This window comes from Plectropomus leopardus, chromosome 6, assembly GCF_026936395.1.
Source record: "Plectropomus leopardus strain MGB_pleo_1.0 chromosome 6, ASM2693639v1, whole genome shotgun sequence".
Classification (NCBI taxonomy): domain Eukaryota; kingdom Metazoa; phylum Chordata; class Actinopteri; order Perciformes; family Serranidae; genus Plectropomus; species Plectropomus leopardus.
Genome location: NC_142181.1, coordinates 26920869 through 26937218, shown reverse-complemented (window position 1 = coordinate 26937218; position 16350 = coordinate 26920869). Strand labels below are relative to the sequence as shown.

Below are 16350 nucleotides of genomic sequence, written 5' to 3'. Positions count from 1 at the left end.
ATACAAAAATTTCAGGGAAGCCACGTGTCCTTAAAGGGTAGTACACTTACCCTGATTATTTCTAAAAATGAAAGACTAACATGTTTTTGTGTGATATAAACCAGTTATGCATCACTTCACAATCAAACAAAAATCCATAAAATTATTTTGCTTACTGCCAATTATTTATTACTAAGGAAGTAAAACATCTAGACTTCGCATTCCTGCTATTGACTGAGGTATTTTTTTGAAAAAGACTTGCAGCAAGAAAACAACAAGCACACAGGAGTTCTGCTGCTGCTGTGGCTCGACAATGAGGGATTTTACTTTGAGTTCTCATGTTGAAGTTAGCTTTCATGCTGTGCTGAGACTGGGCTCCCATGAACAGATTGCACTGTCTGCCACTTGCTCTGGTTTCCAGAATGCCCCCCTCAGCCTCCCCAACGCCCCTGTTACTGTTGCCAATATCATCCTGCTCCGCTCCAAGGAAGGCAGGAGGCCCCAGCAACTGAAATGCACTCTAATCGCCTCAGCTTTCTTTTCTCACACAAACAGCAGCCACTCTACACCCCATCTGTGTGTGTCGGTTTTCACGCGTGTGTGCGTACATGCATGTTGTTCGTGACCATTAGAGACCTCCATGCTGAGCGTCCTGCCCTCTTTGTGCCAGGATTTTCTCAGACAGTTAATCTGAGACTGTGAGACAAAGACAGGTGCCGTAATCAGCATCTTTGCAAAAAACCCCATAGGTGAATTCCCATATGTGTCAGAGTGCTGACGGATTCACAGTAGAATCCACTGAGGTCGGGGCAGGCTCTATTACAGTCATTAGTGGAGCAGTAGGGAGCAGTTTGATGAGATTTCACGCAACGACGGAGACTGCTGAGGGTCAATGTTATGCTGCCCTGCAGTGGGGGGGGGGTGCCACAGTAGCCAGTGGTCCCTCTGTTATTGTTTTTACACCCTCATAAGGCTGGTAGCTGCAAGGCCATGTGCAAGGCTGAGAGTCCTCTCTGTGGCACGCCCTGGCATAGCCTGTTGGCACTGCCACTCTGCAGATGTCAGGAGCAGGGGGGGTTTGCAAAGTGCTCTTTGTCTCCATGCATCAGATGTTAGATGTGTTTCACTGCAACAATAAAAAGTCACATGTTCTGCCTACTTTTCATACTTGAAGTATGCCTTGTGCTCCCGCTGTGTTTTCAGAGGACGGGTGTCTGCCATACAACAAACCATCCTTCCCCTCCCCTGGTGGCCACAGCTCCTCTGGCACAGCCTCTTCCAAGGGCTCGACAGGGCCACGCAAGACCGAGGGTCCACGACAGCCACAGCAGTGGACCGCCACAGAGCACGCCGAATTCCTGGGGACCAACGGACAGGGGCATTACTCTGGAGAGTTATGTGAGTAATTTTGTATTTTGCAGCAGTGTTTTATGATATACAGCATGGCATGTATAGTGAAAAAAAGTCATGTTGTGTAGTCTAACAAATCTGACAATAATTACCTCCGAACTGTGACAACAAGACTCCGGGAGACCACTGCACCTGACTTAAGAAAATTGAGAAAATTACAGCGCACAACTCCTTGTAAAACAGCAACTTGCTTTTTTTTACATTTCTGTTTGTGTACAGATGTACCAAATGACATACGACATGGTAAATAGAGAGCTTTAGAGTTGTTGATAGGGATGTATTTTTTATGTCAATCAGGATACTTTTCTGTTTTCAAATGGAAACTCCCATCCAACTGTTAGAACCAAATAAAGCAGTGACATAGGTTACAACGCTGATCCCGCCCACCCTTGCCCCCCCTCTACACACCATTCATGTCCATATAGACAGTGAGAAAAGTTTGAGTCAAGAGGATTTGAGCTTTGAAGTGGAAGGCGGTGCTATTTAACCTTTATTTATTCAGGTGAAGACACATTTAGATTTAATATGACGTTACATTTGCTCTGTATAAACACCATTACGCAGGTGTACCACAGCACAGACGCTTATCAGTGTAGCCTACTGCTGTGGATGCTACATTAGTTTGGCTTCTACATTGCTAAATTAAACTAACTGATCAGTGGCAATTTTTAAATCCTTGTTTTCTGCAGGGTAAAATGACACAGAGCAGAAACCTATGTCACATCATGCGTGGAAAAAAGTTTTTAGAAGGGCTTGGAAAAACAAAACATTTTGAGGTTAAAAAAAAAGACACTATGACCAAATTTTTTAATACATTTGGAACACTTCTAAAGCTACGGAATGATATAAAAACCTAAAATAATGATAATAAAAATCGCTAGCTGTTATCAGTCTTTTAGCCTTTGATAATATTTGATTAGCTTGATACAATATCTTTGCTAAGTTGTATGTCACTCCTGTAAATTTGTTCCTTTCATAGTTGTTCAGTGTATTGACAGCTAATGTGAGCTGGAATTCAATTTCTTCAATTATTTGGCAAATTCGGCCAGTAGAATTTATTCTGATTTATGCTAAGCTGAGCAATTACCCAAAATTTTTGCCGTTCTTAATTTAAACACTTTTATTTTATATCCCTTCCTCCTCACAGAGTGATCTGCCTGGGATGTGATCTGGAGAAAACCCGGTCTGTCCTCAAACGAATGATGCCCTCCTTGTTGGGGTAGCGAACTTTGTCCTTATCTGTGTGTCCTCAGAGGGAAGGAGTGCAGCTGAAGGTACCACAGAGAAAAGCAGTGTCACAGAACTGTAAATGTGATGTATAGACACAGACATACTGTACATCTCACTATGTTTTCGTCCTCAAGAAAATATTTTCCACCTCCTACCTTACTGTAATTTTCTTTTTGTTAGAAAAAAGCAAGTCAAAAAAAAAAGAAAACATCTATACGAGAACAAATTTTCTGGTAAAACTGCCCTTAGGCAAAATGGAATTTTGTTTCCTGTAAATATATTCTTTACCTTGTTGTTGCATTGCTATGCAAGCCTGATTCAGTTTGAGCTTTTTATTTCCATATACAGGAACAGTTGGTTTTATCTGGTTATTTGTACTATATGTGAATTGAGTGGCTGTTGTGCCATAAAATAATTGTTTTATAATCCATTGTTTGTTAATAGTTACCATTAATTATTATCATTATTATTATTAATTATTGTTTTTGCACTGCAATTTTTGGTGATAAGCACAAAAACATAGCTCCTGCTGACATGAAGAACCGGAAGAATATGTGAAGAGGAGTTTCTGTACTGTAAAGTAAAGAGAAGAAAATTATATACTAGTGTACAGAGAGATATTAAAGAGTACGGCTTTGCTCGCAGACAGCAACAAATAAGGCACCCATTTCCATAGTTAAGACTAATTGGGTGGCAGACACGCAAGGTTCCTGAGGGTCTGAGGGGCAGATACAAGGCTGGGAGTACACAGAGGATACTGTATTACTGTAGGTGACAGAGTTGATTATTTAATTCTTTATTAACTGCCCTGAAACAATACTTTGCTGGCAGAAACATTGTGGTCAATGCTTTGGGCAACTCCAGGCATTGCCCTGGTTTTAGAAGAAGGCAAAGGGAATTTTTATTTTTTATTCTTTTATACAAGGGTCTTCAAGCATTTCAAGTTTTTATGATTTACTGCCTAAATAATCCTTTCTACTCTGAGTTTATGCTCCTTATTCAATACAGTAACAGCACACTAATCATTAAACAACCAAAAGGGAGGGGGGGTCAGTGAAATCTGTCCACATGCTCAGCCATGGCACTTACAGAGACAGATTTATGATTCTTCTGTTGCCTTAATAGGTAAGCAGACATCACAGAGTATTGTGTGTTATTAGTACCAATGATACTCCCAAGCCTACCTAAAATATCAGTGGAGCAACATGATTTGTTTACATATTTTATGCTTTGAATTTTATGTCTTTGGTTTCATCATTTTGCTTTTTAGAGCACTTACTGTTTCATGTTCATTCTATTATTTGTGGTGCAGTATCGTTTGAGAAAAAAAACACCTGCTGAGTCCAGCTAAGTGCTGTTAAAATTCGGTAAGCTATTGTTGCTCTAAAGGTTGGTGCCTCAGTTGCCAATATGATCAGCACATCTTGTGTCAATATGAGAAGAAACGGTGTGTGCACGATTTACAATGTAGCTTCGAGTCACTGTTTGAAGTGATAATGGAGAAAAAGCCTTGTATATTAACAAGCAGGTCCCACTGCCTCCATGTCTACAGCCACAGTGTGGAGCAGAACACTTTCTTTCTGCCTGGCCGCCACAAAACACTCTTATCATCTGCCGCTTTCGACTTCTCAGCCTCTAAATCTCAATTTTTGGTCTTTTCAGACAATGTTTTTATTGGTTGTCCTTTTTTAAAATAAAAAAGCTTGTTTCTTTGTATGCCTTTTATTGACTCCAAAACGCTGCTTACAACAATGTTTTCAATATTAATGTTCAGGATTTTTGTGGTTCAATGACTGTTTGTTTTGTCTTTTTTTGTACTGCTAATGTTGATAAAAAGGGGGGTGGAAACTAAAGGCCGTCAGATGCTGTTGTACTGTTGTCGTCATGCCATTGTCATTTTATATCATCCACCCAGTGGCCAGTGTTCTGGAAATGAGGTGCAAAGAGTATCTCAGGTTATTTTACATTCTGGTGGTGTTTATGTATGTGTATATATGTGTATATATCCATACGCATCTCCACTCAATTATGCCATTCCATTTTCATCGACAAAAATATCCCTCTCATGTCCGATTCTGTCGTCCCCTCTTTTCTTTTCTGCTGTGGCTTTTGATTCTTAGTATAATGTGCTGGTTCATCCACCTTAAGACAAGATGTCAGTAAAAGAACATACCAAATTAAGATTGATATTTCTAATGTCTAATGCGTTTTAGTGTCTCTTTAATACTCATTGTTTTCTTTCAAATCACAGTGTCGTTTTGTATTTATTAAAATGATAATAAAAATATATTGTGAAATATGCATAAAGATTTGTGGAATATAAAATGTGTTTTTTGTTCCTTGTAAAGTTTGCTGTCAGAGCCGAGCAGCGAGGCAATAAGGAGATGATAGGCACACTGTGCTCACAGCACGGGTGAGGTGCCGGGTCAGTAGTCGTCTGAGTCACTCTTCGTCCTGCATGTTCACCGCACTGCTCCTCTCATGTCAAAACGAAAGAAACTTAAAACCTTTTTTGAACACAAGGAGCAAAAAAGCTCACAATTTGCTTGTCAAGACAATAGAGAAAACGTCTTTTTGGAAGGATGAAAGTACTTTGGCTTTCCCTCTCTTTTGTTCATTTTCTCAATATTGTTGATTCTTTGTAGCCTATCTGTGTGTTGCCTTTTTGCTATAAAAGAGGATTAAAAATGACAAAAAGAGAAAGTTGTTGGGTGAAGTCTTTCTGTACAGTATGGGGTGAGGTGACACCCCGATCCAATGCCATTTCTACCGTACAGTACATTCTGCCTTTTTCTCTTTTTTTTTCTGTAAACCACCTTCTGTATTCACTTGCATGTCCTTGTCTAAGAAGAGAGTGGATCAAGAAAATAAACTTTTACAGTCTCATTCCCATGTCCTGTAAGATAAATCCATGTTCTTTTTTTCCTTGTACCTGGATCAATATCAAATAAAATATTTTTGAAAAATGAAATTGCCTAAAATCCCTGTTTGTCCAAATTGATTGTAAAAAAAAAAGATAAATGAACTGAAAAATACATGGTAAAATGTCACAATTTGTCTCTTAGCTGTAATATTTCTGTTTTCGGGGCCCACCTCCTCAAACTGCAACAACAGGAACATGAACAAATGGCAAGTTTGCTTATTTCCTTATAGTGCTTGACTCAGCAACAACATGCATAGTTATTTTGTGATGTGTGTGTAGCCTACTGTGTGTGTTTGTGAACGAGCTCCTGACTCAGCTGTGCTTTTCATGTCAAACCAATCCCTGCCTTGATCCTTCTGGAGGAGCAACTTCAAACACAAATCCAAATCTCCTAAATCACTGAGACAGGCAGCTTGCTTTCAAGCTCTCCTACATGGAGATCAGTAAAATAATTGTGAAAGAAATGATGCAAAACTGGATATATAATGAGGGCCAGCATTGTATCAGCATTATGTTCAAATATACATTAACAAAAAAGATGGTCTTATTCTTTGATACTTCTTCAGTGAGCATTTTCCATATCCCTCTCGGTTTTACTATAATCCATACAGGGACCAACCCTTTGAACAGTTCACACCCCCTTTGGTGACCACAAATTTGCAATAATATGTTTAGATATGGTAGCTGCTTTACTACTGTCTGTTGAGCAGTGTGCTGTGTGAATCAGCATCAGTGTTTTCCACCTCCTATTTCATATATGAGTTTTTTATCATCTTTGTTTATATACATAATATATTTCCCATGTTACATGTTTTAATTTTAAATTATATTTGCCATTTTTTGCTGTTTTTGTTTTAATCTTAAGCACACTGAGTCTTCGCCCGTCATAGGAAATGCTCTATTGCTATAGACTTCCTAATAACAGAAAAAAAAGCTGGGAAAAATCCATACAAAAAACGATTAAAGTAGGCCAGCTGTTTGTGGGATTTGCTCTTAGTGATGGAAGCTCTGCAGCACGAGCCTTAAGCCCCTTAAAGTGTTTCAGCTGTGGTGGTTGTCTTACAAGGTTGTGTTCTTATTTGCCATGAAAATGGTAGATCTACATACCAATTCATCACATAAGGAGTGCTGTCACTTCATGTCGTGATGAAGGCCAGCTCCAGTGGGTAGTTTGCATTTCTCATGGTTCTACCTAATGGGTCTAGTGGCAAAGTGCCCTCTTGTCAGAGATCTGTGCAGCTGCCTCATCTATTTGATTCGAGGTCAGATGTTTGGTAGCGCTTTGGATGAAACTAAAAACTTTCGCCACTGATGAATTCTGGGATACATTTTTTATTTGGTCCAGACTCCTGTGTAACTGCAAAACAGTTGCAGAATTGCACTAAAAGTTGGAAGTATGACACTCAGGGCTGAGTTTGGAGGAGTTTAATTGAACACAGGACTAGGGTGTCCATATTTGTTGTATTTTTTTTTCAAATGTCAAATCTTTATTTACAATAGAAAAAAAACATTCAGACAAAGAAGCCATTAACACAGACAACAAAACAACGTAACCAAGGAGAATCCTTAAATAAAAACAAGGCACACAATTGACTGTTTTTTGTAGCTTTTTGTAATTGGTACTAATATACTGTTCAGTTTCATTTTCAGATACTATAAATGAAGGTTTAGAATGACTAAATTTGGATTTATGAATATGACACTTTGCTAAAATAATCATGAAACTGATTTTACTTATCTGAATTTTTCAAGTATAGTTATTACATTACAGTGCATATGCCAGCAAAGAGAAAATTCAGACAGAATGTTATCAGCAATATATCGGGATACATCTGTCCAAAAATGTTTTTTCTGTTTTAAAGTGGTCTTTAAATGAGGTATATTATTATTACTATTATTTTTATTTTAGTTAGAACAGGTGCAACAGTTTGTAAATATATTTAAAGTCAGCATAGTTGAACCGTGCGCCATAGATAATAACTTACCCCCCCCCTCCTTCCACTGATGGACTATTCCATCAGTGAACGCGCCACGCTGTCAATCAGGAGCACCTGAGCTAGTTTCTTGTCAGATGTCGCCATATTTGCGCGATTTGCGAGTTGTCATGAAATACTGTTCAAAAGTGAAACATTGCTATCCTATAGTATGTCCATCTTCAAACGTATAAAGTAAACACAAGTTTGCGAGCTGAATTAAGTTGAATACACAGACAGTGCGCTAAATATAGACCGTGTGAGAGCACCTCTTCGTCGAAAAATAAATGTTAAATATCATACCATCCAACACAGATGTCGCGGATTATAAAACTGGAGGTCTTGGTGAAGGAAGGACACCTGGAACAAGGTAAGACGGCTAACTCTGTGTGTTTGTAAGCGGCTGTTTTAATGAGAAGAGCAACAGTTTGTCAGGCCTAGTGATTGTTGTATTGGTGGTCCGTGTTTGTTTTTAGGCCTCAGTGCCTGACATCTGATGACAGAGCTGCTGCTGGTTTTCATGCTCCCCGGTTTGTTTTTAAAGGCAAATTCACAAAGTTGTTGGGCGCCTGTACTGCATGCGAATATGTGATGACTCCTGTTTGTACTTAAGTAAGTAAGTTTATGGAACTTGGCTAATGCCTGGCACACTGACTTTGTTTTCATTGCACATAGTCACTAGCCTGCTGATGATGAGGGGATCTCTGTATTCATCTGTGTTGCCCAATCGTAGTTCGCAGGTGGAATAGACTTTTCACAAGAGCTCACTTATTAGTATAGTCAGGTTAGGGACTGTTCGTAATTTATTAGGAGGCAGGGTTGGTTCAGAATGGGGGACACGCACCATTCAACTTTTTTAAAAAAAAAATTGGCTTAGAAAGGCAAATTCAACTTTAAATGCCTGTGTTTTGTATTTATTTTAAGCATCCTCAAAACCCCAATACACACGTAGGTTTGAAAGGCATGTTTTCCTTAAAAAAATCTCCAAAATAACCACGTGTCATATCCAGAAACTGTGAAATATAGTTATTTATGGTGGAGGGAGGGTCATGCATTTTTCCCCAGTCACTCAAGGAAGCTCAAATGAAAATATTTGTAGCTCCTAAGAAGGTCATGACATAAAAAAAAAAAAGATGTCACACCCCAGCCATCATCCTACTCTAATAAATAAAGTACAGTCCCTTTGTGTCATGTTACTAGCTGGTATTTCATAGAACCATTGCTCTTTCAACATGTGTCTTGTGATAGAAAAGTGTTTAATTTATTTCAAGTCGAACTGTTATTCCTGGATGCTGATGATGTACTCATATATGCTATGAGAATGTGTTTTTCATGCATGTATGTCTTTGAATATTTATGAATGGGAGATACTTTTTTTTTCGTTGTGTGACTTGCTCAGTTCCTCCGTTATTTCCCAGTATGCATGCTCGATGTAGAGAGACAAATGGTTACATGGAACCAGTGAATGTTACATTACGGACCACAGATGGTGGTGTGTCTCTGAGAGTTTTGACATTCTTAGTCTTTCATAAATATCAGAAATTATTCTCTTTATTTTTCAGTATCAGTTTTCAGCTGTTATTTGCTCTGTTATTCTTGGCTGTCCTTTATCCGATGTTCATGCAAAAATCAACCAATTTCTCCCTGACCTTTGTCCCAATATTTAAACCAAGGATAACATCTCAGGGTGCATTTAGGCAATAAAAAATAGTTTATTTATGATCTTGTTTATCTAAAAGAGCATTTGAACTGATGGTGCATTATTAGAGCATGCTCTGTAGTCAGAGGGTGCACAATTTTTTCACGCTGTGCTCATGTCTGAATTTTAAAAATAGTCTCCTTTTCAGCTGTGCAGTTGTTTACACTTGTTTACATTAGTGTCAGCTTTAATTTCATTGAGATTTCATTATTTTGAATATAAGTTTGTGCTGCTTCCAGAGATGGTCTTTTTGTACCTTTCTTTGCAATGCTGTCAGTTTTACTTTCCCTTTTTTTCCTCATATGCACACATTAAAGCCCTTTTAGAAACTACAAGTCATTCACAATGCTATGATATTATGTTTCTCCAGCAGATATCTAGCAGTTTGGAGCTGTTTCTCATTATCCATTACTCTGATTACGATAGATGTTGTCACGACAAACCAGTTTACTGCAAAATTGAGAAAGAAAGGTTAAAGGAGCGATTTGTAGGATTTGGTTGCATCAGGTGAGAATTGCAGATTGCAACAAGCTGAAACTTCTCACAAGTGCCAAGTGTAAACTCCTGATTAGAAATATTTTAGTATTCATTGCTTAGCAGGTTTTTACCGAAAGTAGAATTATCCGTATATCCACGTGCTAATTTATACTTACCTTTTTTCTCTGACAACTTGAGATCCTGACGTTAAGGAGTTTTTTTGTTTTGTTTTTTTTTCCAAGAGCTGAATTATCCGCAGAGGTCTCTTCCTCTCCAAAAAAAATCAGTGTTCTTCCAGCACAGTTTGGCTTATTGTGGAGGGGCTGCTAAGTATGGTGGCCGACACAAAAACACGAATGGCTGTATCATCTAGAGCCGGAGTTTGTTTTTGTCATTGTGGGCTACTGGGCTAGTGGCTCATTAAAAGGTAACAAAAACATTACAATTCTTATTTTCAGGTGATTGTAAACTAATTAAAACCTACTTACTATATTTTATTCTCATTCTGCAAATATATCCCCTGAAATCTAACATACTAGACCTTTAAAACATCCCACACAGCTAGAGAATAATGTAGTGTGTGTAACTAACGTGAACCCCCAATGGCCAGTTTCACCTACAATTAGGAAATTCGGTACACTCGTGTATTATGCCCAGCCACACAAAAAAGCTTCTTGGACACACCCCCAAAACCCAACAGGAAGTTGGCCATTTTGAATTTTGTGCTCATTTTTGACGATTTCCACCGTGGTGCTTATGCAAACTTGTCCCATAGGATTAATCTGCTCAACTTCAAATTTGGCAATGAGCAACTTGGCAAGATATGTAGAAAAAAAGTATATATATATATATATATATATAAGTGTAAATGTAAAAAAGCTGCCTTAATGTACGCTGATAACTTAAGACAGATCATGACATACTTTTATCTTTGGAAATTTATTTAGGCTGCTGGAAAGAATTAACCTAATTAACATTATTCTTACTAAATTAACAATTAATATATGTGGTCTTGGCAAAATGAAGCTATGTCTTCATTGAATTACTTAAAACTATTGTCCCCAATTTTTGTGTCTCATTTTAGACAAATTTAACTTCATTCATATTCAGTACTTACGGTCTGTTCATAGTCCATCTTCAACATGTGTCAAGTGAATAAGAAGCCAATTCCTACAGCCAAGCAGTGCGCATGTACGGGAAAAAGGGTCCGAAGGGTCCTAGGTCTGCGGTCCTGAAACTGCTGCCTGCAAGCCTGCAGATATAACCTTCTCTTGCAGGCTGCAGTTTCAGGACCGCAGGTTCAGGACTGCATATCTAGGACCCTTGTTTTTCCGTACATGCGCATTGTTTGACTGTAGGATATGGGCTTTGTATTCACTTGAGGCATGTTGAAGATGGACTGTGAATACACTGTAAGTACTGAATATGAATTATGTTAAATAAGTAAAATTTGTCAGACCCCGTCCCATTCTGCATGCTGCAGCATGTGGTAGTTGGAGAAAACCAGAGGATGGAGCCCCCGAACTGATGAGGAAATTTCAACAGAGGAGCTCCTCCAGGAGATGGAGGAGTCAGACAGGAACCTAACAGAAGAGGAGGCATGGAGACTCAGGGGTAATGTTAGGCTGACTTTGAAAACTGAAGATGTAGTGTGGTATTTAACTTAGTGAAAACTGACTTAACTGAACTAAATGGCTAAAGTGCTAGCTAGCATTATCTAGAAAATGATCAGAATTACGGTTAGCTAGTTGCAGTCAACAGTTGGGCATCCCCCCAAAAATATGGGCTAAGTTAACGTTACAGTTCAACATAGATGCAATATGTTATATTTAACGCTTTTGTCTAGTTGAGTTGAACAACTCGCTTGCTAACTAACTAATATAACTTTAGCTGTTTACATAAGCTAAAGCTACGCTAGCTACCTAATGTTAATTTTAGCTAAAGTAACATTAGCTAAATTTATGCTAGTAGCTAACATTAACTTTAGCCAAAATTAAGTTTGCTAAAGTTACGCTAGTAGCTAATGTTATCCTAGGTACCTAACGTTAACTTCAGCTAACAGCTACGTAAGCCTTTTTTTTTTTTCTTTTTTTTTTACGTAAAAATAGTAGGAAAAAATCGCTAACGTTACCCATGCTAGTCATTCCCTGTGTCATTGTGTTTAAGTTCTTAACTGGATATTAGTTGGTGAGATTTTTGTTTGTTAGTTAACGTTAGCTTGGTTGAGTGAAGCTCTGGTGTATGCCCCCCTCCTCTTATCCTTTTGTCAATGTCAGGCTGTGCTTGAAACCCTCATTTCCGCTAAGCAGTCCCGTTCATTTAAGTAACATTAGCAATAGTCGTTTTCCTGTGTGTTTTCCTACACAGGAAAACATTCTTTCTGGGAGAACCCAGTGGCTCAGGTGGTGGAGCAGGCGCCTCATGTGCAGGGGCTGCATCCCTGCCGCAGCAGCTGTGGGTTCGAGTCTGGCCCTAGCCCTTTGCTGCGTTTCATTTCCTCTTTCTCTCCCCCTTCCACACTTGAGCTGTCCTGTCAAAATAAAGGTAAAAAGCCCAGCAAATAATCTTAAAAAAAAAAAAAAACAGCCACTTCTGTGTGATGTGCAGGTAATGTTAACATTATACAGCCTGTTTATTGTCATGTGTAATGATGCTGTAACAGTTTGTTGGGACGAACGGTCATGGCTCAGTTCACACAGCCGCACTCACAATATACATATTATGAGGTCTGTAGACATGCACATAATGGTAATGTGAAAGTGCGAGCATGTTTTTTACTCACTTAAGACTTATCTTAATACCTGTTTTTTTTTTTTTGTTCAGAAAAATGACTAATTTGCTCTCTCTCTCTCTTTCTCTTTCTCTTGTGTGTGTGTGTGTGTGTGTGTGTGTGTGTGTGTGTGTGTGTGTGTGTGTGTGTGTGTGTGTGTATGTATGACCAATCGTTTTAGGTCATGAAGTAGATGGAGAAACAGTGTGGCTTGGCAGATTACATAGAAAACGAGCATCCTTTGACAACAGACAGGTAAGATTTCAATTCTAAAAAAAAAAAAAAAAAAGTCAAAATCATAATTATGTGTTTTGTCAGTTTTACTGATAAAACATTTAAGAAGTAGCTCATATGTGAACTATAGTGTGACTCCATTGTGTCACTAATGTACTTTAGAAAGTTAACATGCAGAGTTGCATATAATTCTAGTTGGAAATAATTAAAGTTCCATCCCAAGAAGTATGTTTACAGTTGTCTTTTAAATGTCAGTTTGTTGGTAGAGTATAAATAACTTTATTCATAATTGAATTTTTCTCACAGATATTTTACCAATCTGGAAGGTAGAAGAAGGTAGAGAATATAGATTTATTGGTCATTTTTTAAATCAAGTCTAAAAAACAAAATTACTTTCGTCCTTGATCCTGCTACATCTTTGGAGTTGAAGGATGAGTTGATTAAAATCAGCAGCTACTATGAAAATTCCATCCAGTTCTTTGGGCATGCTGCTGCTGGTGGCATCATTCAAATCCTGCAGTGCATTTTTTAAATTTGCATCAGAGTCTTGTGTCCAAATGGTGTTCACAATGGCTTGTGTCCAAAATCTGGATGGTAACAGCTTCGTTAGTTACAGAGTTTTGAGTAGTTTTATGTAGCTGGTTATTTTCTGTTCTAATTTTGAAAACATCTAATGATATAGAATACAACAATGAATACAAGTGCATAATGTTAATACTTCATTTAGATGTGTTCATTAAATTGTTTTTAATTGTGGGGGTTATTTCTGTTTTACAAGGTACAAGGTAGATTCATTGTAATTTTTCTTAAAAATGGTTTAAGAAGTAATTAAATTAAAGTTGACCCTCAATCCTGCTACATCTTTTTGGCGTTGAAGGAGGAGTTGAGGAGTCTCACAGCCAGGGGAAAGAAGCTGCTCCATAGTCTGGTGGTTCGGCAGCAGATACTTCTGTATCTTTTTCCAGATGGCAGCAGGGTAAACAGACTGTGGCTGTCTTTCAGTATCCTTTGGGCTCTATTCAGACACCTCACTTAACCGAGGTCACTGATGCTCTGTAGATGGGAACCAGTGATGTTCTGGGCAGTTTTAATCACCCGCTTTAGAGCCTTCCTGTCCTGGGCCGTGCACGAAGCATGCCAGTTGGTGATGTTTGCAATCAGTATGCTTTCTATTGCTCCTCTGTAAAAGTTATCCAGGATCTTGCTCTGAAATTTCGCCCTCCTAAGTTTCCGTAGGAAGTAGAGCCTTTTCTGTGGTTTTTTAAGCTGGGTGGTGATGTGTGATGACCAAGACAGGTTCTCGGTGATGGTAATTTTAAGGAACCTAAAGCTGTTCACCTGCTCCACCTCAGCCCCTCTGATGTAGACAGGGGGGTGTGTTGTTTGTGTTAGTATACCTGGCACCATTCCCTCGCATGCAAGGAGAAGCTTGGGCACAGGAGAGCCAGAGAGTCTACGGAAGCTGAAAGAGCTCATTGCAGATATGAGTCCAGAGTAAGTAAATTCATACATACAGTACTGTGCAAAAGTTTTAGGCCACTCTGAACTTTATTTTAGCAAGGTTATAATGGCCATACATATTTATTTCTCAGTAGTCTCCACTAAAATACAACCATTGTACAGTATTAAAAATGCAAATATTTCAGAATAAAACAGTCATCAGGCTTAAGTTGCAAATATTTACCGTGACCTCCATTTCCACTTAGCATATCTTGAACTCTCGTAGGCAGGCAATATGAAATTCAAAATACTTTTTCTGGTGTATTTACACCAGGTAGCATTCAAGACATGTCCAAAGCTCAGTATTGATTGTTTAAGCTACCTTTTGTTATTGTGGTATGATTCCATGTTTCACACTAAATATTGACTTCAGTCAAAAGAAGCCATTTTGTTTAGATTTCTTTGCTGTTTTAAAACATGTTCTCCGTATTCTTTGTATCTTCATAAAGAGACTATGCAATAAATGTATATATTATGTCTTCATATCAACTTTTCTAAAACAAAAAAATCTATGGTGGCCTAAGATTTTTGCCCAGTACTGTACATTTTTCAGAAAAGTTACTGTGAAGAATAATATTTTACAGGGAGTGTTTATGAACATTATTGAAGACTGTGTGAAAGTGTGTTTAAAAATTCAAGTTCAGGTGAGATTAACTATTTTTGCATTGTATGGTGTAACTGTTCCTTTTCACTTTTTTATTTCCTACAGGTGCCTGCTTTAATAGGTGAGGATGCATTCTCTGGATGGCATGACAGTGAATGTACTGAAGAAATACCCCTTACTAAGAACACCCTCAGAGGTAAGTGATATGAATTACAATACATTCAGTCAGTTTTCAGTTATTCAAAACACACCTTTGATGTTGTTATAAGCAGTCCGTTGCACTGTTCCTTCAATATATAGATGATGTGGTAAAATGAGTAATGGATTTTCCCTCTCCATCAACTCTTTTCAGTTGTGCAATGAAGTTGACAGGATCCGTCCACCTGTGGTGAACTTGTGCCAGCACTGGAAAGAGGACTTTGCCCGCATATTGCAGAGGATGGTCAAGCTAGCACAAGGGAGATTCCTATCAGCCAAAATGTACTCTGAAGCAAGGGCGGAGAGAGTTAAAGGATCTCCTGAACTGAAGTTAAAGAATGTCCTTAACTGAGAGAGGTGATATTGTCTAATAAGTTTTTCAAAACATTTCAGCAGCGGTTAGATTGTCGTACATGTTAAAGGAACACTGTAAGTCTAAAGTGAAGTTGTTGAACCTCTTTATCACATTTAAAGGTCAGGAAGTTGGAACAAAATAAGTAAATACTTTTATGTGTTGATTATTCAATTGAACGTGTCATGCTGTAATGATGCACATTATATTATTTTGTAAAGCACACTGTTGCACATTAATATGTATGACGTAAAAGGGAAACATGAAAGGAAAAGGGAAAGAAGAGGAAAATGTGTTGTACTGTAGACGAAATCCCTAAATTCTTTGCAATTGTACGTTGAGAAACGTTCTTAAACTGTTGGACTATTTGCTCACGCAGTTGTTCACAAAGTGGTGAACCTCGCCCCATCCTTGCTTGTGGATGACTGAGCATTTCAGGGATGCTCCTTTTATACCCAATCATAACACTCACCTGTTTTCAATTAACCTGTTCACCTGTGGAATGTTCCAAAAGGGCTTTTTTTTTTTTTAGCTTTCCTCAACTTTCCCAGTCTTTTATTGCCCCTGTCCCAGCTTCTTTGGAATGTGGTGCAGGAATGGAATTCAAAATGAGTAAATATTTGCAAAAAAACAATAAAGTTTAGCAGTTTGAACATTAAATAGCTTGTCTTTGTGGTATATTCTATTGAATATAGGTTGAAAAGGATTTGTATTGTATTCTGTTTTTATTCACATTTTACACAACATCCCAACTTCACTGGAATTGGGGTTTTTTTCAGGTCCATTTATATTATCTTATAGAGGATATGTCAAAGATAATGTTAATATATGAAAAATGCAACAAAGATCTTGAGCAGATTTGAATTCAGAATATTATATGTATATTTAAGGATATCAGAGATGCAATTTTGTCTGTTTACGGAGATATGCTAAGATAGGATCCGACAAAGATGCAATGTGTATTCTTGTGGATATTGTCCGCATCTCTAACATATACAAAC

General features: G+C 38.1%; 2 protein-coding genes across 7 annotated transcripts in view; both read left to right on the top strand.

Moving 5' to 3' along the window:
• Window positions 1-5590, top strand: part of robo2 (roundabout, axon guidance receptor, homolog 2 (Drosophila)) — a 428768-nt gene extending 423178 nt beyond the window's left edge. For 5 of the 6 annotated variants that reach the window (XM_088079114.1, XM_088079116.1, XM_088079118.1 and 2 more), the window contains 2 exons: window positions 1183-1377; window positions 2537-5590. In XM_088079114.1, the coding sequence (XP_087935240.1) occupies window positions 1183-1377; window positions 2537-2538 (197 nt within the window). In that variant the 3' untranslated portion in view covers window positions 2539-5590. Of the gene's footprint in view, window positions 1-1182; window positions 1386-2536 lie in introns of those variants that run through there. The other variant, XM_088079115.1, reaches the window with a different exon arrangement.
• A 1974-nt stretch (window positions 5591-7564) lies between these two features.
• LOC148189415 (uncharacterized) lies at window positions 7565-15938 on the top strand. The gene is made up of 6 exons (XM_088078296.1): window positions 7565-7885; window positions 12643-12716; window positions 13573-13671; window positions 14088-14189; window positions 14905-14995; window positions 15152-15938. The coding sequence occupies exons 1-6, from the start codon at window positions 7831-7833 to the stop codon at window positions 15160-15162; spliced, it is 432 nt and encodes a 143-aa protein (XP_087934422.1). The 5' UTR covers window positions 7565-7830; the 3' UTR covers window positions 15163-15938.
• The last annotated feature ends 412 nt before the right edge of the window (window positions 15939-16350 follow it).